Source organism: Monodelphis domestica, chromosome 2 (genome assembly GCF_027887165.1).
Source record: "Monodelphis domestica isolate mMonDom1 chromosome 2, mMonDom1.pri, whole genome shotgun sequence".
NCBI classification, from domain to species: domain Eukaryota; kingdom Metazoa; phylum Chordata; class Mammalia; order Didelphimorphia; family Didelphidae; genus Monodelphis; species Monodelphis domestica.
The window spans coordinates 429,706,631-429,730,431 of record NC_077228.1 but is presented as its reverse complement, the minus strand read 5'-3'; the positions used below and the strand labels follow the sequence as shown (position 1 = coordinate 429,730,431).

The window sequence follows — 23,801 nt, the reverse complement described above, 5'->3', positions numbered from 1 at the left end:
TTAAATAGGATGATAATTAATCAAAGATATTTGGGTTACTTTCTTCAATGAGCTAGAACCCACCAAAGTTTCTTTGCCTTCAATTCCCCCAATCCGTAAAATGTAAAAGGCCATCTGAGAAGATTAAATGATTACACATTCCTTAGAAATGAAAAAAAATGGATTTTGATGCTCAGTCCAATAAGATAGTTTGACAAGGCATACATGTAACAAGAGTTGTAAGTTGTTCCATTTATTTGAGTAAATATCTTGTAAATAAATCATTGGTAAACATTACAAAATTAAATACATTTTAAAAAGCTTGCCAGTATACAGAAAATTCACAAACATATTTCTTTTTAAAAATAAAATATGTTTAGAGCACCCTTGATATAAAATGCCTGACTACTGTCTTCTTTTACATGATCACTTATGAATATCACATAGCAGATAAAGAATACCAGTCAAAGAAGCCAAAGGTCCACCTGGAGCATTCTCTCCTCCCTCTCTCTCTCTCTCTCTCTCTCTCTCTCTCTCTCTCTCTCTCTCTCTCTCTCTCTCTCTCTCTCTCTCTCTCTCTCTCTCTCTCCTTTTTTTAGACATAGTTACATAGCCATGCCACTACTGCAGACCTATTTAATCATCTTACAAGGAGCAGGAATATACTATGGAAGAAAGGACAATTGACTTCCCAGGCCTGGCCCCAAAGCAAGGGAAAGGGGAAAGAAATGGGCAGCATAGCTTTGCCCAGTTTCGCCTTCTATTAAACTGCTATGCCCTCACCCACATTCTAGGGTGGGTCAGAAAGGACTGACACTATTTGGAGCATGTTCTGACATCAAGACTTCCTAGAATTAGGTCATCATAGGAGGTAGAGGCTTCCCTGCCTCCCATCAGCTCAATGGGACACTCGAATTGTGTTCTCCCTGTGAGAGACCTAGTGTTGTCCTAGGGCCAAAAGCACCCAGTTTGCCTGAGATGGATCTCTAACATGCTTCCCTTCTTCTGACCTGCTTTATTTAATGGGAGAAAGAGTACACTGTATTTTGTAGAAAGCAGAGAAGTAAATGCTGCACAGTGCTTTCTTTTTCTGCAGTAAAACACTGTTCAGACAGTGCTGGCATTCCTCTATAGAGATCCTATCAGAGCTTCAAACAAAGGGTTAACATGATTCCAAATTATTACGAATGAGGCAGTGAGGAAGGTCTGGCAAAGCATCAGGATCAATAGAAAATATGAAGTCCATCCATAAGTTACGCCCTTGAAAACAGTAACAACCAAAAATTTTAAGTGTAGCTTCCTGAAAGAACTGATACATTTAATGTCTTCACTTTGGTGCATAAAGTGAACTTTTTAAAATCTCAGCACCTGCATTACGAATGTAAAATTGCCCCTCAAAAACACATATGCTGCGGTCTCCAATTAAAGGATGACCAAACATCGATTCCATCCACAGGAAATAATACTCACAATCCACAGTGTAACATAATTGTGTATATACAAGTACAAGAAATTGGACATCTGAGTCAACTATACAATTGAGGGGGAAAATATTACCAAACTATCTATATAAGAAACCCGTTCTCCCTGCTCTATAAGCTTCCAAACACCCTCCCATTTGCCACGTAAGATAGGGCTGCCCATGTCAGCTACCAAGACGACTCCATCAAATCCCTTGGGCTCTTCCATCTGATTGGATAATCTTCCATTGACAGTTGTGCTGCATCCAAAGCATTGATAGCTTTGACTTAAAAAAAAAAAAAGGTCTAAAAAAAATCCATAAAAACAAATAAGAAACATCCAATGGATAAAATGTCTTAACAAAAGAAAAGTTGCTCAGAAAGACAACTATTTTTTTCTCTTAAATAAGTGTCTTCTTGTGATCAAAATCCCATTTCCCTTTCTGTGTCTCTTGGAGAGAATTCTACTCTCCATGCAAAAAATTATATACCCTTCTTTTGGGGGGGACTCAGTTTCCTCATGCCTCTTATCCGAGATAGGAGTTCTTTGATAAATTCCTAAGAAAGAAAAAGAAAGAAAAGAATAAGATCAGAAACAATTAGCACTAGGAATGACCTCCCACCTTTTGATTGGTTTTGTATTAATTTGTTTAAGGTAAATGGAAATTTGTCTCCAAGACTTTAGCTCTTTAACCTGCCTAGTCTAAATGGTACTCTCAAGAACACACCTAGGCAAACAACTTGGACTTCTGTCAGAGAGGGGGAAGAAAGGAGTGCCACCAAACCACTCTTTGTATGTCTTTAACTTTGATACTCTCCATTTATTTTTATTGACTTCATAATATAATCAATAGTAATGACTTTCTTAATCACCACTACTTTTCCACAGGTATAGATAGAGATCCGTACTGATCCAATGGTACATCATTTTACCTTTTTGGACTACCCTTTTTTCTCTAATTCACAGTATTTTCTAGGTTGAGAAAATGCTATATTCTCCCTAATGAAGTCATTCTTGGCTTTAACTTTTGAAAATAAAAGAAAGGTTCAAAGTATTTATAGCTACCCATTTTATTGTTTTGGCTTGAACAATGTTCTTATTCTCCGCTAAAGAGAGTTCCAATTTCCTTAATGCACTTGGTTTTAGGAATCTATCACTGGGAGGAATGCTGATTTCAGTATGTGGGTGTTTAATTTTTATTTTTTAGTGCAAGGGGAAGAAGTACAAACCATATAATCTATCTTATTGACAAGTTTGGTAACATTTCTGCATTAAATAGGCAAAGTCCTGTTTAAAAGTCATAGGCTGAAGTCACATAAACGGTAATGTTTTCTGGAGGGCATTACCCTTCTAAGCTTTACAGTAATTTGGACTTCATTAATTCATATGTTACAGTAAGTCAACATGGTATATGTGAGAGAAATAAAGTATTCTGGAAAATATAATTGAAAACACATCAGTCCAGGTGTCAGAAGAACCAGGTTCTCGTCCCAGATCTGTCCCTTATTTACTGTGTGCCCTTGAGGGAAAAAAACCTATCTCAACCTCAGTTTCCTCATTGTATAGACTAGATGATCTCTGAGACTTATTCCGGCTCTAACATCTAATGTTCTATAATTTTCATTGAATAAAAAGTTTGAAACAAATGGCATAACTACATACTATGATTTAGTCCTACTATTAAAGGATCATGAGATTCAGAACTAAACTGGACCTCAGATCTCCTAGTTCAACTCCAGGATTATACACAAATGATGTTGAATTCAAATCCAAATCTTCTCTTCAAATCCTGTATTCTACTCTTTTCATTAATACATTTAATTTGGCTTATTCCTTTCTGTGATCATTTAGAACATACTGGAATGTTTTATATATAACATACATATACATATAGAAAACATCACTAATTCAGATTTCACAAAAATTCAAGCTTATCCTCTATTCTTTATAAAAAAGTTTTTTCTAAGCAAATTATCTGGGTATAAATGATGTAAAGGTTATTCTGCTTGTGGAAGAAACTACTCAAGAATTTTAGTACTTACATATTTTCTCCATAACTTTTATGCTAATTAAAGGAATATATTTATCAATTGAGTAGTCCTTTTAGAGACTCTCTCTTTGGCAACATGTTGACAGCAGATAGATCACCTTACTCTATGTACTATAAACTAACAAAGTTGCATCTCTTTTACCATAATACCCTAAATAATTTATCTACACTTTTTTGGAAAATGAAGAGTTATCTTCCACACTTTTTTCCTTTTCCAAACAAACAAAATTTGACTGCATTCTCTAAAGCACAAACAACTGCTAGGTTGCTGGAAGAATTTTCCATATACAACATGCAAACATAAGTTGCTTCCTTAGTCCTCAAAAATTTTTCATTTAATCTTATCCCCATAAATTATCATCCTAAATCTACCTCTCTTCTCTTTTATAGCCCAAATCCTAGGATCCTCTATATGTCTATTATTATTTCTATTTCCTAACCTCCTATTCATTATTTTTTGCAATGGAGTAATTTTTATTGATGGTACATAACACATAACCTAGGAATTCATTATGTTTCTTCCCCATAATAGAGGGGTGCTTTTGGTCAAGGGCTATATGGAGGGTATATAAGGTTCCTTATATAAGAGAATATAGTTGTAGTGTGGGCTTCCCAATAACTCTTCTTTTGCTACAGTAGCAAATCCTGGCATCAAGCTTGGAAGAAGAGACCCTCTTGCAATCTGGCTTCTAAACGTGTCACTGGGCTGAAACTGTTCTCTCCAATGTTACCAATAATCTATCAATTTCTAAATTCAATGGTCTTTTCTTTGCTCCCCTTCTTCTTAATTATTACGTTGCCTTTGGAACTGCTAAAAATCCTCTTCTGGAAATGAAGTCCTCCCTTAGCTTTTTAATAACTCCCATATCAATAGCTTCAGTCTTCATCTCTTCTGAGTTATATCTCCATTTCCAATGGTGTGATGAACATCTCAATTTGGATGTGCCTTAGTCATACCAAATGTAATACATGTAGAACAAAACTCATTGTCACATTGCCCCCCCCCCAAAAAAAAAACTTGCCCTTCATTTAAATTCCCTATTTCTGTTGAGAGCATTTGCAATCATCTGGTCACTCAGGTATGTAACCTTAAAGCCACCCTCCACTCTTTGCTCTCCCTTACCTGCTATATCTAATGAGTTGCCAAATCATAGACATTCTACCTCATCATCTCATGTCGCTATGACTTCCACCATCATTCGTTACCTTTCCCCTTGTATGAATGTCAATAACTTCTTTTTTGTTTCTTTTCTCTTTTATTTTTTTCAAGAGCTTCTTAATTGGCCTCACTGCTTCCAGTCTCTCCACTCTTCAAGCCACCCTCTCCACACATGCCACTTCTGATCATGTCTTTTCATTGCTCAAAAATCTTTAGTAGTAATATAACCTCTAGGTTAAAATGCAATTTCCTCTATTTGGCACTTGAAATCCTTCTCAATCTGGTCTCAGCCTGTCTATCCAAATTTACTTTAAATTATTCGCCTTCAGCTATTCTACATTCCAGTCAAACATTCTTATTTGTTTTTCCCTCATCCATCGCATTTGATCTCCTAACTCTATCCTTGTAGAGATGATCACATATACCTGAGAATATACTCCTTCATTTTTTAGAATACATGGTTTCCTTCAAAGGTTCACTTCCTATTGAAGATTTTTCCTGATTCCCATGGTCATCTTCGCTCCTTCTTTATATTATTTTGTATTTATTTACATAGTGTAACCCTCAGTAGAACATAAAATCTCTCAGGAAAGAAACTGGTTTTCATATTTATATTTTATCCCAAGAATCTAGAACAGTGTCTTATACATAAGAGATACTTAAGAAATATTTTATGAATTATTTTGCCAGTGGTAGGACAAAAGAGGAGAAGGGAAGGAGGGAAGATTTCACATACTGGGATTACATTTTTTTATATCGCCCAAATCCTTTTCTCTCATTAAGTGTGCATAAAAATACAAGCAAATTTTCTGCATTACTCAATTTTTGGAAAAATCTGTTCAGAGCCTTTTGTGTTTGAGTCACTACTTAGGACTTGAAGAAGAGTAACTCCAACCTCATGGACCTCATAGTCTAAAATATGCAAAAGGACCTCCTCTGATCAGCAGATGGAATCAAGGAGTGTCTAATCTGGGTGTAGAGACTTAACCTAATGTCATTTTCAATTTAAATCAATTGGTATTTATTAAGTATCTTCCATGACTTGGGCACCAAAGAAACAACGAGAAAAGTCAAACAGATTCAGTACTCTATTTTTTTAAAAAAACTGAACATACTACTCCACTAGCATGTTGAATGCCCAGTGAAGAAATCCCCACTGCCAATGCAGATGAGTGCCTACTCTGTCTTCCTGGAGGTTACCTGATGTGTCCAACATTACATAGTCAGTATGGGGCAAAAGTACAACTTGAATTGAGGTCTTCCTGACTGTGAAGCCAGTTTTCTATTCACTACATCACACTGCAAAATACATACAACGTAATTTCATTGTCAGGGTATTAACAACTCACAAATCATTCGATCTCAGAATGAGGGAGGATCTTAAAGCTTATCAAGTCTGTCTCTTTAATTTTAAGAAATTGAAATTTTAAAAATTAAGAACAAGAGAAACAGAGGTACACTACAGAACACTTTTAAGTATGCAAAGTACTTCAATAGACATGAGCTCATGAATATTCTGGTTTAGCATTGTACAAAGTATCTTATTATTATTATTATTATCATTTTCTTAGATGAAAGCCCATTGCAAGGGACAAAAGAGTGGACATAGTGATACTGCCTTGTAGTAACAGCAAAAAAAAAAGAATAATACTCACAGCAATGCAAACTTAAAGAGTCCTTTGTGCTCAACCAAATAAGCAATAGACTCAACAGAGAGGTGATGGTCAACATGTGTGCAATGAGACACATTTTGGAGCTTTATATGCATATGAGTATTTATTTTACTTTTAACTATACATGTTTGTTGCAGGTCTTTTGTGTTTCTTTTTTTAAGAAGGGGAAGTAGAAGAAAGAAAAAAGGGATGCTTAATCATTGAAAAAATAAATTTTAACAAAAAAAAAGAATAGAAAAGCTGTTAAGGCAGAAACTATGATAGATGGAACAAGTAGATTATTAGGTTACAGAAAGGGCATTCTTGGAATTGGGGCAAGGAGTCTAGCAGAAACAACCATGGATACCATCTAATTTGAGAATTAATTTTAGTATCCAGTTTAGTAAACCTTAAAATTGGATTGGCCTTTCTTCTTGCCCAGCTAGAGAAGCAATAGCATCTGTAATAACTTCCTTGCCAGATTCCTTGTTTCTGGCATCTCCTTCCTTTGTTCTACTTAACAGGCTGTCACCAAAATACATTATCTGCACTTAGTTTAAAAAGGCATTAGGTCTTGTCAGATGATTAAGTATTATTCTCAAGGCCATTCTCCAAAACCGGAGGCCAAGGTATTGTGAGATCCTCAAAGCAATGGTGTTATAAAGTGTCACAAAGACCTATTTCCTTGTCAGTCAAATGAGAAAGCTGAGCTGGATGATTTCTGAGGTGCCTTCCAGCTCTAACATTTTCTATCTGGAAAATAGAGATGATAATTTTCATTCCTACATCATGAATTTGTCATTGAGCTAAAAGGAAAGAGTAGATAGGAAAGTGCTTTAAAAGTTAAAAATAAAAAAGTTTCAAAATAATATTTTATATTTTAAATATATGTAAAATAAAAATATAACATGTAAATATGAATGCTTATATTTACATGTTATTTGTCATTTTCAGTCACTTCTGACTGTGAGTTTGGTGGGTTTTCTTGGCAAAGATATTAAGAGTAGCCTGCTATTTCCTTCTCCAGCTCATTTTTTTTAACACACGAAGAAATTGAGACAAATAGGCTTAAGTGACTTGCCCATAATCACATAGCTAGCATCTGAGGCTGGATTTGAACCCAGGTCTTCTTGATTACAGGCTCAGCATTCATTCTATCCACTGCACCATATAGTTATCCAATGTTTACATATTAACTTGCAAAATATTAACCTCTATGTAAATTTACACATAGTAAAGTGCATAATGATATGAGTATGTGCATATTAATATATAATATAAAATTAATTAGAAAGTTAGTTAATGCATGTAATTAATACTAATGGGCAAATATAAGCATTTAATATGCATACAAATTTTATTAGGGCTTTAAAAAAATGAGATCATAGATTTAGGGCTGGGAAGAATCTTTGAGATTATCTAATGCAACTCTCCCATTTTACATATGAGGAAACAGAAACCCTATGAGGTTTAGGGACTTTGTCAAAGCCACATAAATAGTAGGGCTGGGATCGGAATCCAAATCCTCTGATTCCAAGTGCGGAGTTCCTTTCCAAATGGTAACTTGCAACATCTAACTCAAAGACCAGACCAATTTTTTTTTTCTTTTCAAGTCAGATTCAATAATTAGAATGTACTTTTAAATGTTTAAAAGATTTGGAAATTGTTTGCTAACAAAAGAAATCCTTTTTCAGTGGGCTACCAAGATTTCTGCAATGCATCATACATTATTTATACCTATGATTTCAAAACAAACATCTCTTCTTCTGATTAACTAAACTACTTTCCAGAATGATGATGAGACAATCCAGGCTGATCTTTTCAGTAAAGAAAGAAGAAAAGTCATCTGCTAACTACATGTCAAAATTTATTTATCTAGTTAGAGTACTATGTGCCTAGTACTTTGGTAGGTCTTGAGCTCAGTTCTGAATGATGAAAGGCTCAGAGTAGCTCCCTGAAGGAAGCCAATTATTCCTTTTATTTATTTATTCCTTTTATTTATTTATTATTCTATTTATTTATTGGGGGGCCAGGGAATAGATCTCTAGTATTTATGATCATGAGATTTCTATTGGGTAAAGGAAGGAAGGGAAGAAGAGAGAAGGATAAAAGCAAATGAACACAGAGGAAAAAATAAACAACTCAGATTATAAATGCAGAAAGACTCTTTGAACCAAATGCCTTATTTATAGGATGAAGAGGTCACTTTGTGTGGCTATTCTGATGTTAGGTTAAAGACTTCATTTCTGGGATGTACTATTCAAATCAGGAAGCATGTTAGTCTGACTACACTAAGACAAATGCAATCAATGCCACCTTCCCTGTGGAAAAGGTTTGATTAAGGGAGGCAAGATGGTGTTACGTGATATCCATGCAAAGAGCCAGCAGCTCAGGTCAGGCTGTTATCTTGTGGATTGAGGAGCCAATGAGAGTCGCCTCAGATGAAGCAGTGAGTGGTGCCAGCAACTCACATTTCCCTGACTCTGTATGTTGTCACTTCAGCCCTGTTTCAGACAACAAAGGATGTCATTTCTGTGAACACAAGGCTGGTCTTACTCCTCCATTCACCAGGGTGGCTGCAAGAATTTCTAACATTCCCTTTGTTGGATTCCTTGTTTCTGATCTCTCTTTCCCTTGATTTGTTCTTTGTGCTGTCATCAAAATCTCCCTTCCCCAGAGTGCCCTAGACCTTCTAACTTTCCCTCTTTAAAGCATTACTCTAGAGCTAGACCTGCCCTTCATATCAGACGCAAAATGTTTGACAGCAGATCTAAAAGCATTCCTTCTTCGACATTTCCTAACCACCTTACCCACAAATACACATCCCTTCCAGACACTTTAACACCATTTTTCTAACCCGCCCGCTGTGCTTTTGCCAGGCAAACTTCCTAAGCATCCTCAACTAACCTTTTTGTCCCCCTTTTGCCCTCTGAGTCTTTGCCCATGCCAGTCCTCCCAACTCAAAATGCTTTCTCATCTTCTCCTCCACCCCCAAAATATCCCTTCTTTAAAATTACACTCAACATTCACTTCTGCTATAAAAACCTTTTCACACTAATCTGGGCTACCTTCTACTCACCTCACTATGGCCAATATCCCCTTCTCAAATTCCTGTCCTATAGACCTAAACCTCTACTTGTGGTGCTTTGTTCACTGACCCTTTTAGACTGTCAACTCTTCTGAAGTCCTTGGTGTGTAATTGCCTTCCCCCTAATGCATAATAAATTGCATCACCCACAGAGAGCAATGAATTAACGTTCTGGGTGGGAAACTGTTTCATTCAGTAGACTGTTCATGCTGTTTCAGCTAACTTACATTTATACAAATAAAAAAAAATCAATCACAGGAATTAGAATCCAATATAGCAGAGCCAAAACTGCTTCTGAAGCATATTCAGATGGAGGAGGAGGGTGGTGGTTGGCTCTAGAAGGGCAGAGGGCAGTTCCATTAGGTCTCTATTAGGACAGATGACAGTCTGATACAAGGATTGTGGAGGGGATCCAGGTAAAGGAACATGGAAGGAAGCAAGAGCAAGGTATTGCCAAGAACAATCTCTCCTTTGGTACAATTATACCCAAGGATAGGTAGTCTATCCCCTTAAAAATGGTGGAACACAGTTGTAGCTTCTGCCCTCTAGAGATGCAATGACTAGGAAGTATAGAAGTGCTCAGTCCTAAGTAGAATGTATTCCTTCCACTATCCTCAAAGAAGAAATGCCAATTCACATGTCAGTGCTCTGGGGAAAAGCTTCCTTAACCCTAAGCTAGTCATGCTCTACAACGTAGTCCTCCAAACACAGCAGTGTTGATGTTTCAGAAATGTCAGAGAGGGCAGCTGGGTAGCTCAGTGGATTGAGAGCCAGACCTAGAGATGGGAGGTCCTAGGTTAAAATCTGACCTCAGACTCTTCCTAGCTGTATGACCCTGGGCAAGTCACTTAACCCCCACTGCCTAGCCCTTACCACTCTTATGCCTTAGAATCAATGCACAGTATTGACTCCAAGACAGAAGGGAAGGGTTTAAAAAAAAAAAGCAATGTCAGAGTAGAAAAGAGATTACTCTCTACCTAGATGGGTACTACAAAACACTTGTCCAAGTCTATGAACATCCTTGTACTATTTTGCCAGTGTCTTTTTGCTTTAAGAAAACTTTTAGAGCTTTGGGCGACCACAGCTGATCACAACCTCTTTTCTACAGGCAAATAATGTGCAGGATATGGGAGAGAGAAGAGAAGCAACCCATTTGGAAGTAGCTTTTACCATTTATGTAACAGTGGCTACCTTAGAGTTTTTGCCAGCACGCTTATGAGAAGTAAAGGGATGGGGATAAAGGGTCAGGAGTCTCTGAGGGCGATTAATAATGGATGATATCATTTGTGTGTAATAGATAAAAAATATTCTAAAATTACAATTAACAATCTATAATGGAAGGTCGTAGAAGAAGGTTAAAGATTGACAAGAACACTAAACACAGCTGAGAAGAATGACAAATATTCTATGAGAACATGAAGTAGACATCTCAGTTACTGAGGTAAAAAAGAGAAAAAGAAGAAGCAATGGAAAATAGAAAATAACTATTTCCAAAGGACTTAGAAGCAATTAATCAATACACATTTCTTAAGGATTAATTATGTGCCAGCCTCTAATGTGCAGGCATCTCATTCATAGATTCCTTCATACTTGCAATTTAAATAAAATAAAAGCATACAACCAATCATATTTTTCTAGGGATAATTGCTTTCAAAAATACCATTGTACATTTCCAAAAAGATCTAGTATCAGCCATAAAAGCTGAGGGTACCTCTGGTGCCTTAGTCACACAGACTCTATCAAAGTGGAACAGACATATGGTAGCCTTCCTCTAACCTAGTACAAACACTTCAACTCCATCCCAGTAAACTACACGGTTCTAAACTTTCACTCTCTCATAAAACAACATGCCAGAGGTGACAGATGAATAAGCATTTTATAATTATCAGCCTAGCTGGACATCTGTTATATTTCCCTGAGTATTCAAAGAATTAATCTGTTAAAAATGTTGATGACAACTTTAAAAAGATGGATGCTTTTGAAAAGTGGGAAGAGAGAAACAATCATCTTATTTCAGAGCTAAAAGTCTTTTCCCCCCTAAGTGCTTAAAAACATTACTGATTAATTAGCAATCAAAAGAAATCCTGTAAATAATGAAAGTTCATGAGCAGTATACAGCATAATGCTGAATATTGGGTGATAACAGCCCAAGAAGCAATATCAGTGTATGAGAATACAGAAAGAAGAAAAAAGAAAATCAAGAATTCTGAAAGCTTTCAGATTCTGTGTTCTGTTTCTTCTAGAGCCACATCATCTTCTCAAACTATGGTACCTTTGTCACAAATTCCCAATCTTCTGCATCTTCCCTCCTTTTCTCAGCTCCACCATTTCCTTTAACCTCACCATTTCCCTGAAAATTCAGCTCCATAGGAGTCATCTGCTCCTGGTCAAGCTTTTCCCAGTAAAATTAAGGTAAGGCAAGAGATTGAGAGAGTTTTAAAAGGTGATATTCAACAGATTATTGAAAAAGTAGACCAAGTAGGGAAGGAAGAGAGAAATATTTCCAGGGAGACCAAAGTTCAGGTAAGGAGGGAATAGAAAGTGAAAGTCTGACAACTAGTCTTTAAGGTGATAATGATATTTCAAAAGGATTCCAAATGGCAAAGGAAACTCTCAAGCTTCCCAGAAACATAACAAATCCCTTTAGTAACAATGACTAAAATACATACACATATGAAGCCATTATGGCAGTGCAGACGACTACTAAATCAATACTGATTCTTAACAACCCAGAACTGGGGCCATCCTCAGTCCCCCTGTGAAGCACCAGTAGAGTTGTGTCCTAGTTCATGTACCAAAGCCAAATCAACTATGATCTACAACTTGAATATTTATTTTTTTCTTGTTTATCCTTACAAAAGTTGGGTTTTTGTGTACACAAACCAGACTTCATTCCATTTTTCATTATCTGAAATGAGGCTTAGGAAAATGTTACAGGGAAGATATTTTTGTCATAATGACTTTTGCCAATATAATTTCCCAGTGGTCTTATCTGTATTCTGTTTTTCCCTTTGCTGACTTAAAACCTCTGATATGCCATCCATTCATTTTCTTAAAGAAATAGGCTACCTTTAAAATGAATTTTCCCTATCAATGGGGAGGTGCTCATTAATCTGAAGCTTCACACTATTTTTCTTGGAATAAATTATTTTGTAGAAACTCTAAGTATTCTATTTGTATTCAATAGTAAGTTCATAACCAATTTTTATTCATTTGGGCTCACAGTTTTACCCAAACCCTCTGGCATCCACTCTCATTAATGCGTTCTCCAAAGTCCAAACATTTATTATTCATGCAGCATTGATTAAAATTGAGAGAAATAATCTGATGAAAGTAAATTATAATTCAGGACAGACAAAAAAAAGACTATTTTTTGAAAGTTATTATTCTTCAAAAAATTTAGGAAGAATCATAGTACCAAGGCTTTTGATACTTCTTATGTGACCTTATATAAGTCATTTAATCTTCCTAAACCTTAGTTTCCTAATTTGTAAAATGATAAGGCAGGACTAGGATCTTTGAGGTCCTTTGCAGCCCTCAGTCTATAATTCCATGATTTATAATTCTTACAAGATTCTCCTTTTTCATTCGTACAATAAAAAAATCCCTATAAATCTATGAATAGCTTTCCTTAGCTCTCCTTGAATAAATTTTAAAATTAGTGATCATAATCTCCATTTATAATAAAAAGCAATCCCAAAGTTAAATGCCATCTTATCTTTAAATCATATTCAATTTTCTTTCCAGAAAAGTAATAACTTGATATCCTCATCTCTTGTTTATTTTGAAATCATGATGTATAACCCAGAAAAAAAAAATAAAAGTTTCTCCCTATTTCATGATTCTATCATCACTATTACTTGTGGACTTTTTTATGAAGTTTAACTATTCAACATGGTACTCTAAGACCCAATGCATTTGTAGTTTCATGTCATCAGTTAAAGGAAGTGTTCAGTAAGATGGACTTCACAGAAAATGCCAGTATATATTTACTCATGTACAACTCATACATACAAAGTTCATGTTTAGAGTGTTTTAAATGCCAAGGATATATTTTCTCCCATGTTATTATGACCATGGCTCAAAAAATTACTTCGTATTCACTTTGTAAATATTTTGGACTTACACGTGTACATCTTCTTCCACTAGTTATTGGGTAAGTGCCTTAAGGTCAGGAACTTTCAAAAAAAAAACGTTTGTCTTTGTGTTATCAGTACCTAGGCACACAGTAGGTGTTTAATGAATGTGTGTTGAAAGGCTGATGTTATTCTTAGTGATGTAAGGTTGGCAATCAATTACAGAAAAAAACAACTCAGCATATCAAAATCTGAATGTAGTTATTGAAAGAAGAGACTTCTACCCATCGGGTTCTAATTCTTCAGTATTTAAAGTCAACCTGGCCATAAGAAGACCATTAGAGAAAGTGAAAAGAAATTGCTGAAGCAATGAAGTGAGAGACAAAAAGTAATAAAAACACATAAAGAGATATATAGCTGCAATACAAACACAAATAGGGAAGACAAATCAGATATTTTTAGAGAACATCAATATCCTTCTAGGGGAAAACCAGAATTAGATGCTCATTTCACAACAAAGGAACATGGTGACAATACCACAATCTGGCATATCACTAAGACCTAGAAAGAGCCACCCACCACAGCTTCTGGCTTAATCCATATGTCAAACTGTAAGTTTCAATGACAAAATGTTAATGTCTTAAACCTCACTAATAGATAACAAAACAGATGCAAGAAAAGAGAATTATTCATTGGATATACAACACTGAATCACAAAATTTAAAAGACAAGGATTTGAACTTCTAGTTCCTATAATCTCTATTGCTAAAAACAAAACAAAACATTTTTTCTTGAAAAGGAAGACTGGAGAATTGGGCTCAGGTTCTGGATCCACCACTAACCAACTGTTTGACCTGAAGCAAATCATTTAAATCTACTTGGCCTTAGTTTTCTCATTGACAAAAATGAAGAAGAAGCTAGGCTAAATGACTTTCCAGCATCTAACTATAAAAATATTCTATATTTCAAATTCTAGTCAAGGTAGCTACCTGAATGGAGGTAAATGGTCCTGATCCCACACCAACAAAAGCCTAAAATTAACATCAGAACAGATAATGATCAAGAAATTCATTAAGAAACTTAAGTGGGGACAGCTAGGTGCTTCAGGGGAGAGAGGTCCAAGCCTGGAGATGGGAGGTCCTAGATTCAAATCTGGTCTCAAACATTTATTTTTGTGACCCTAAGCAAGTCACTTAACCCCAATTGCCTGGCCCTTACCACTCTTCTGCTTTTGAACTGATATCAATGCTAAGACAGAAGGTAAGAATCTTTTCAAAGAAATGAAACTGAAGTGGTTTATTCCATCTCAGAACTATACAAAAATTAAGTCAAAATGTCATTATTATAAAAAAGGGTTGTATGGGGGACACAAACAGCAAACCCAGGTCTGATGCTGGCAAACATGTCCTTAACTTCCAACCAGGACCAGAGATCCACATAATCTGCAGGGTTCAGTGTTTGAGATAGAGGCATAATTCTCCCCTGGGGAAAAAAAAACCCTAGGGCAATCAGAGAACCCCCAGGGTGGGATTTTGGAGTGACAAGGGAGCTGTATGATTGAGATTAAGATTGAGATAACATGCCCATGGGCTCCAAAGTCCCAGACACTCTCCTAAAATACTAGAGAGGCCCAGGAAGATAAGCTGCTATGAACCTTAAAGATGAAGGGCCTAACCCCAGGAAAATGAGGGCACCTCAGGAACTGAGGTGACCCAGAACAAGGTCAAACAAGCCCATTTATATCACCCAAAAGCACAGCAAGCAGAATAGCCTGGCCATGGCAAAAAGTCCCAATGTAGGAACTAAAGCAAGTGAGAGGAGCAAATTAGGGGGAAAAAAAATCAATATTAAAAAATAATTGAAAATCTGGAGATCTCCCAAATAAGAACGAACTCTATAAGATCTAAAAGTAGGAACTAAAAGGGAAAAAAATGGGCTTGGCCACAGATATTTTAATATTACTTAGAAGAAATTAAGCCTGAAGCAAAAAAAAAAAAAAAAAAAGAAAGAAAATGGGATTATAAATGAAATAAGAATATTGTAGGAGAGAACTTGAAGGCAAAATAAATATCTTAGAGAAGAAAGTAGTAAGTTATACCCAAGAAATGAACTCCTTGGAAAGTAGAATAGACCCAAGAGATATCATGACTTTATGAAACACATGAAATATTAAAACAAAACCAAGAGATTGAACAAATAGATGAAATGTATGCTATTCAAAAATTTAAAAACAGCTATCTTAGAAAATGGATCAGGGACAAATAACTTTAAAATAATTGTACCCCTTGTAAACCATGATAAAATAAAAAACTGGTCATTGTATTTTAAGAAATAATAAATGAAAATTACCCATATCTAATAGAATCAGATGGTGAAGAAAGAAAGAATCCACTTGTCAAGAAGTCAAAGGAATCCAAAAGAAGTCTCAAGAATGTCAAAACCAAACTTGAGTTTTCATGTCAAAAGAAAAATGTTGAAAGCATCCAGAAAGAAGCAGTTCAAGTAACAAGAAACAAGTGTCAGGACCACATGAAATTTGGAAGCTTCTACTAAAAATGAGAGATCTTGGAATATCATATTCCTTAATATAGGCTTACAACCAGGCACAATTTACCCAGCAAAGTTAAATATAATCCTAAATGAGGAAAATCAACCTTCCCTATTACTATAGAGGACAACTCTATTCTCCCCAGGCTTAAAACACAGGAGTCATTCTAGACTTCTCACTATCTCTTATCCTCTCATGTCCAAACTACTGCCAAGACCTGTTGATTTCACCTTTGCAATATCTCTCAGATACACCCCCTTCTCTTCTCTGAAACTGCCATCACTCTAGTGCAGGTCCTCAAAGTCTCATTGTAATCTCTTTGATATGACAAATAACTCTGCAAGTCTAGAGATTGTTAGCTGCTTAAATTCTGCTGAATTCTTACAGTCATACATTAGACAAATTTCTTTTACAGATATTTTTTGTACCTGAAATGAAAATATTTTAGCTTTCCATTCTCTATAGTTATTGGGACTAATACTCTAAACCTCTACATTAAAAGCTATAATCTTTCATAAATATATCTATTTCTTTTCATTTCTAAAAGCATTTTTGGTATATATTTATAGGTATGTGAATGTGTATACTTATAAGCAGGTCAAGGAGCCCCATACAGCTCAAAATTACCAAAGTGCTTGATAATCTTCTAGGTTGGACAAGTATAATCCCCTGACAGTATGTATTTTCCAAATTTGCAATTATAAAGCCTAGACTAGAGTAATTCCATTTTTTCATTACTGCCTAAAAAGTTGAAATTTATATGTAGAAAATATTCAATGAGTAGATTTCCATTTGTATGCAAGTTCTCCTGAACTGGACACATTCAGGCTTAGAAATCAAATTCATACTGCTAAAACATATGCACTTATAGATATAGAATGCTGATTATCATATATCTGGTTACTTTTAAATCAAGTCTATTATGGAGACAAACTGCTTTCAAAAGAAAAAGAATGAAAGAAACATGGTTACGAAAAGTGATTTATTTACCTCTGTTGGTTTGTAGCAGTCTACGAGAGCTTCCTAGAATTAAACACACAAAGAGGTCAATTTAAACACTGTAAAAAGTCAGCACACAGTTTTGAAAGCCATTTCATCTATTCTGCACCACTTAAACAAGGCAACTCAAGATAGTGTATAACCTATCAAAGGCCACTCTTTTTTTCAAAAGCATGGGGTTCATGAGCCTCAAGCAAGAAAAACTTTTGTATGTAGGAATACTATATCCCATATAGGAGAATCTTTCACCTCAAAGAGGACTTTATGTTTCTGAAAAGAAGGAAATATCTTTCCATCAGCATTGAAATGAACACTCTGCCCTTGACCAGGTTATCAATACTTCTCTGAGAAAATGTTAAAGGGAAGAGCTTATCTTGAGAAATGGTGACATAATTCAAAATTCAATGATTTTTTTCCTGGGATATTAAGGGATCCATCAAAGCACAGTCAAAATAGAGCAGTGGTTTCACCTATTACCTAGAATGTATGTCACAGTGAACTGAAATAAATAGCTGACTATGTCGATCACTCTTCTATTTTATACTTTCTCCCATTAATTAAAAGCTATATCCAAAGATCTATATGGCTTTTAAAGAGTCCACCCTTAACCTCGTAGATTTTTTCACTCTTTCCTCTCCTCCTGTTTTGGTAGTAAATGGCCAAATGTTGGTTTAAATGTTCAAAGAAATAGAAGGGAAAATTGTAGATGGCACATTAGACTAACATGAGGAACAGAGATATATCATGGAGATGCATTAACTTAAAAGACTCCCAGGTACCAAAAAGAGTTTTAGACACCATCTCTAAAGAGGGAAAGAGTAAAGTATTTATTTTAAACTAAAGAAATACCAAGCATTGTAGCTTCCATTTTCTGACAGCATGCTTACCTGAAGAGTACAGTATGAAATTGAATATTTTGACAACATTCAACTAATAGTGCCATAACATATAAAAGATCCAGTTGAAGTGGGTGCTACAATACTGTGCAGGTAACACAGAATCTTGGACCAGGGAGGTTACTTCAAGCACACAACTATATATCACCATCAAACAGAACTTTTCTCCCTGGGTACTGCATCTTTGGAGATAAAACCTATAGTTCTCCCAGGAAAACAGTGAGAAAGTGAGATGATATATATAAGATTCATAGTTTTTTCCCACAGAAAATAGAACATGGGAGTTGAATCCAATTAGATTCTCCTTTTTGGATAAGGAATAGCTTGATCATCCCAAAGTTTGAATCCAGAGACACATGATCTCCCAACTCAAGGCATTTTCCTTGACTGTCCCCTTATGCCTATAATACTCTTCATCCCCAACTCTTTCACCTGGCTTCCCTGGATTCCTTCAAGGTAGAGTTATTATCCCACCTTCTATGGGAAGCCATTAGTGATTCCTCTTAATGTTAGTGTCTCCCCTATGAGATCGCCCCCCTAACTATCCTGATTGTCTTGTGTGTATGTAAATATTTGTATGTTGCCTCCCCCTTTACATTGTGAGCTCCTTGAGAGCAGGAATTGTTTGCTTTCTGCCTTTCTTTGGATCCCCAGCACTTAATACATGGCCTGATACATGGAAGGTATTTAATAAATGTTTACTGGCTGACTAATATTTCAACCAACATAGATATGGTATTGTGGATGCAAAGTGAGTACTTAGCAAATATGGTGCACCCCTTGTAAACTGCTAGCATCAGAGTTTTGGTTCCAAGACTTAGAATCAATTAATACTAGGGTCTGGTACCCCAGATATCCTATTAAGCTATCTATTATTTGAATATTAAACATTTTAAAGCTATTTACCTGTAATTTGAGAGCTCTTTCCTCTTCACTGTCAGCATCAAGAAGATCATCAATGTCGATTTCTACATCTGGCATCTCTTCTTCCTTAAAAAAAAGGGGGGAGCATTTTTTTGTTAAAAGTTTAAGTGTAACATGCTATTACCATGAAACTAAAAAAAAAAAACAAAACTCAGCATGATAGTTTATTTTTACTGGGAGCCCCTAGATAACACTATGGGTCAGAAATAAACAAAAAATTTTCAGAACAACTGTATATTCTTAAGCAAGAAATTGCATGTCCTTTAAGGAAAGGGAGGAAAGGGAGCTGGTGGAGAAAAAAAATGCATGTTGCATCTCCTGTGGAGTTACCTCTGAAAGAAGGTCAAGGGAATGTGATTAAATTACTACCATTTATTCAGTAAATGCAAAATAATTCCCCAAACTGTACAATTCCTGCTCCTTTTAAAAGAAAGTCGAGCATTCTAATTTATTATCACTAATCACTTTCAGGAAATTTCAAATTACAATAAAAAAAAACAGCAAAAATCTTTCTTCCTTCTATCTCCAGGGTCTTCCAGCTTGCTTAGGCTAACCTTTTCACTATCAAACCTTTTTTTGTATCTTCCAATATTCTCTCTCCACTTGTGCTTTTTTTCCCCACTTTTCCTATTTCCTACTTACACATACACACACACACACATCTTCCCACATTTTAATCCACTCCTTCAAGCTACTAACTCAGCTTCCTTTTCTCTTTTTTACTGACAAACTTTTCAAAAAGTGTAGTCTATCACTCCTAAACTCCTTTAACTCCTTCAAATTGGGCTTCCATTCCCATCACTCTAAGAATTAGTGACCTTTTAATGTCAGCTATCTCCAAATACACTGGCTTTTTCTTATTTCCTTGACCTTTTCTGAGAAGGTCTTGACTACATGTTTCTTCTTGGTGTTTTCTCATTCAATGTTAAAGCAGGAAGGAGGGACCTAAGAGATAAACTACTGTAAGATTTATGCTGCTTGGTTTCCGCTTTACTCAATATTCTGACCTGAGTTTTCTATTAGCCTCTATTTATGCCTTCTCCTCTGACAATCTCACATTTTCATAGCTTCAGTTTCAATTTCAACCTCTCAAATATGTAGCTATCAGATTCCACTGACACATATTCACACATATACAAATAAACACATATACATACATGTATACAATACATACACATACACATTTCCAATTGCTTGTTATCTGTCCTGATTGTTGCTGTTGGTCAGTCTTTCAGTTATGTCTGTTTGGCTCTTCATGACCCCATTTGGGTTTTTCTTGGCAAAGATAAGAGAATGGTTTGCCATTTCCTTCTCCAACTCATTATACAGGTGAGGAAATTGAGGCATATAGGGCTAAGTAATTTTCCCAGAGTCACACAGCTACTGTGTCTGAGGCCAGATGTGAATTCACAAAGATGAGTCTTTTTGACTCTAGGCCAGGAACTCCATCCACTGTGCCACCTAGCCGCCCACATATCCTGATACGACATCCTTAATCTGTCCCAAAACAAACTTATTTCTTTCCTCCTAAATCTGCCTCTCTTTCAAACTTCCCTGTTTCTGCAAATCACTCTATCATTTTCCCAATCACTCATGTTTTAAACCACCCTTTTTAACACTGATGATATGTAGCCAGGAAAAAGAAGAGCCTAAGAAAGCTAATGACTGCCTACATGAGACCATGGGGTATATAAGGTCTCCTGTCACTCAGGCTCTCAGTTTCCTTGTCTATAAATTAGAAGATTAAATGAAATGATCTCTAAGGTACCTTCCCATTTTAATTCCTATGATTCTAAATATTTGAAGGGCTGCCATGTGAAAAGAGGGATTAGATTTGCTTGACACTGCCCCACAAGACAGAATTAAAAATTAATGAGTAGTGGGTCCAGAGAAAGATAGATTTGGGATTAAAGAAAAGAAAAAATATCTTAAGAATTATAACTGTTCAAAAATGACAGGGTCCCGTCCACGAGACTGTGAATCCCCCATCACTGGAGGTCTGCAAACAGAACCTGGATGGCTGATTAATTATAGAAGTTACTACTTACATACAGGTTACATTAGATCTTTGTTGGCAAACTTATGGAGGGGGCTGCTCTCCTTTCCTTCTCCATGCATGCCTGAGGATATTTCTCTCATCACTTGCCCCTCTACCCAACAGCTCTATGGGAGTGCTTCTTCCCTTCCCTCTTTGTGATAAGAAGGTGGCTCACATGCGTGTGAGGGTTGCAGTTTGGGCACTCGGTCTCTAAAAGGTTCACCATCATTGCCTTAGGTGACATCTGAGACCATCCAGTGCTGAGATGCTAGGAGTCTCCTCTCTTCCTTATCAATCAGTCTCCAGATATTACCAATGCTGTCCATGGAAGATAATCTGTCCCTTTATTTCTATATTCATTCTCTCTTACCTGCATTTCTATATTAATTTTCATTAGTTTCTCTTGCCCCAAGCTCTTTCCATTTTCAATCCTTTCTACATACTGCTGCTAGAAATATCTCCATTAAGGGTCAATTCAGATCCCTTCAACTCCCCTACTCCAAAATTATTAGCAGCTAACTATTTGACATCCAATAAAATATAAACTCCCTAGCCTAGCTCACAAGGCTTCCCAGAATCATTCCAACCCATTTTGTTTTCTATCTTTTTTTAAACTTATTTCTTTCATATGTCAAACTGGACTTCTCAACATACTTTGAATTATCCCATCTTCCCTAACTCTGCACTTTTGCTCATATCACCTCATTCAAATTGAAAATACTTGGCACCTTCCCTTCTTACCTCCTGTCTACATCTGTCTATTGTTGAAATATTTTTCCATCCTTCAAAAGCAAGCTCCGGTTCAACTTGAGGTTTGAAGGTAGTAGTGAGGTGGCATTAGACATCTAGGTGGCACAGTGGATAGAGCCCCGGACCTGGAGTCAGGGAGACCTGAATTCAAATTTGACCTCGTACATTTACTAGCTATATAACTCTGGGCAAGTCACTTACCCATGTTTGCCTCAATTCCCTCATTTGTATAATGACTTGGAGAAGGAAATGGCAAACCATTCCAGTATCATTGCCAAGAAAACCCCAAATCAGGAGGTCATAAAGAGTTGAACATGACTGAAAACAACTAAACAACAAAGTGACATTGAGGACTAAACCTGAAGTAAGGAAGAGCTGAGTTCAAATCCTGCCTCAAACATTTCTTTACTAGCTATGTAACTGGGAAAGTCATTTAATTTCTCGTAGTCTCAGTTTCCTAATCTATAAAATGAATAAAATAGCACCTACTCCATGGGGTTGTGAAGATAAAATGAGATAACATATGTAAGCTAATTTGCAAACCTTAAAGCACTATATAAAGGATCAGCTATTATCATTATTCCTTCAATTAAAAGTACTGGATCCTATCTCAAAATGATAAATTAGCAAACATTCATTAAGCACATACTATGAGCCTGCTTAAATTACACAAAGCACTTTGTACTTCTATAAATTTGTTTTCTAATTTCTTTTATAATGATTTGTAAACATCTCCAATGTCTCTTACTGGATCAAAATTCCCTTAAGACTAAGAACAATACCTCCTAACCTCTCAATGACTAGGACATAAATATTTGTGTTTTATAAATATTGAATTCCATATAAATATTGAATTGAATTGACTGACCCAGAAGGGGCAATTTGGGTTTCTATCAAGCCATAAAATTTCTACTGGGATGCTGAAATTGTGTGTTTGAATCTGCTAATACTGCCAAAGCACTAAAAGTTATCCAAAATGACCAAAAAGCACTATTAAATTGTGATAAATCAATGTGGGTTATTAGAGCATTAACTCCCTTGAAAGTGACTCATTCCAACATCTGGATCATTTCCATAATATGGACTGAAGTTAAAGGTTGACCTAAAAAAAGGGAATTAATTCCTCCATGGCTGAATAGCTTGCTCAGAGATTTAGATGAATTTTGAGTAGCCCCATATTACTCATTAAAAATATTCAGCACTGTGTGTAAATGATATTAGGTTGAGGTTGGAATTTTTAAATAATCTTTGGGGAAGATGAAGTCTCTGCCCTTCTAAAAGGCAGTCAAATATGATGCTTGTTGCCAAATTCCACATATTCTTTTTACATGCGTGGAATATTTATTGAGGTATTAACATTGTTCAGAGTATATTTGTCACAAGTCCCCAACGAGTATATGTGCTTGGACAACTTGAAACATCATCATGTCTTAAAGGCATTTAGAGCAGCCATAAAAAATAGTCTTGGAAGTCTTTTTCAACTTTTCTTTTTCATCAAAATCTGGATTTTTTAAATAAGTAAACTAGATCTATATGGTTGTAAGTCAGACCCCTAATAGTGTCAACCTTGTAATGAGAGTAAAAGGAAGGAGGATGAGTACCATTCAATAAATATTGAGAAATGATATGGTTCATAGGAAAATGATGACTATAGCAACATAAGTGGAAATGACAGGAAAATGAAACTGAACCTGTACAGTTATAATGACCAAGTGCATCCCCAATGAATAATTGAGAAAATGTGCATCTCTCCTTTCCTCCTCCTCATCACTACATTTTCATCATTAATGAGAACTTTATTACATGCCAAAAAGGAAATAAGCGATGAGCCAATATGCAAATAACTACATATATATAAAACAGACGTATCTGTGAGTGTGTATCTACATGCAGTGTAAATGAGAGGTGATCTCAAAGAGTAAAGGATGGAAGGGGGACAGGAGCAGCTTCCCACAGAAGAGGACATTTGAGCTGACTCTTTAATTAATCCAGAGAAGTCAATGGACAAAGGTAGGAGAGAGAGAATTCCAAACATGGAGAGATGCCAGTGAAAAGGCACTGAGATGGGAAATGGAGCATCCTAAGCAAGGAATTGTGTTGATGGATCATAAAGCTCAAGGAAGAAGAGTAAAGTCTACAAAGCCTGGCAAAATAGGAAGGACTTTAAATGCTGGAGGAATT

General features: G+C 36.0%; 1 protein-coding gene across 1 annotated transcript in view; it reads right to left on the bottom strand.

The window, feature by feature from the left end:
- Positions 1–203: 203 nt before the first annotated feature.
- The window catches only part of PPP1R14C (protein phosphatase 1 regulatory inhibitor subunit 14C), a 123,380-nt gene continuing 99,782 nt past the window's right edge, over positions 204–23,801 (bottom strand). The window contains exons 2-4 of the mRNA XM_007484712.3: positions 18,815–18,898; positions 17,004–17,036; positions 204–1,997 (exon numbers count right to left, since the gene is read on the bottom strand). Coding sequence (XP_007484774.1) covers positions 1,923–1,997; positions 17,004–17,036; positions 18,815–18,898 — 192 coding nt within the window. The 3' untranslated portion in view covers positions 204–1,922. The remainder of the gene's footprint in view (positions 1,998–17,003; positions 17,037–18,814; positions 18,899–23,801) is intronic.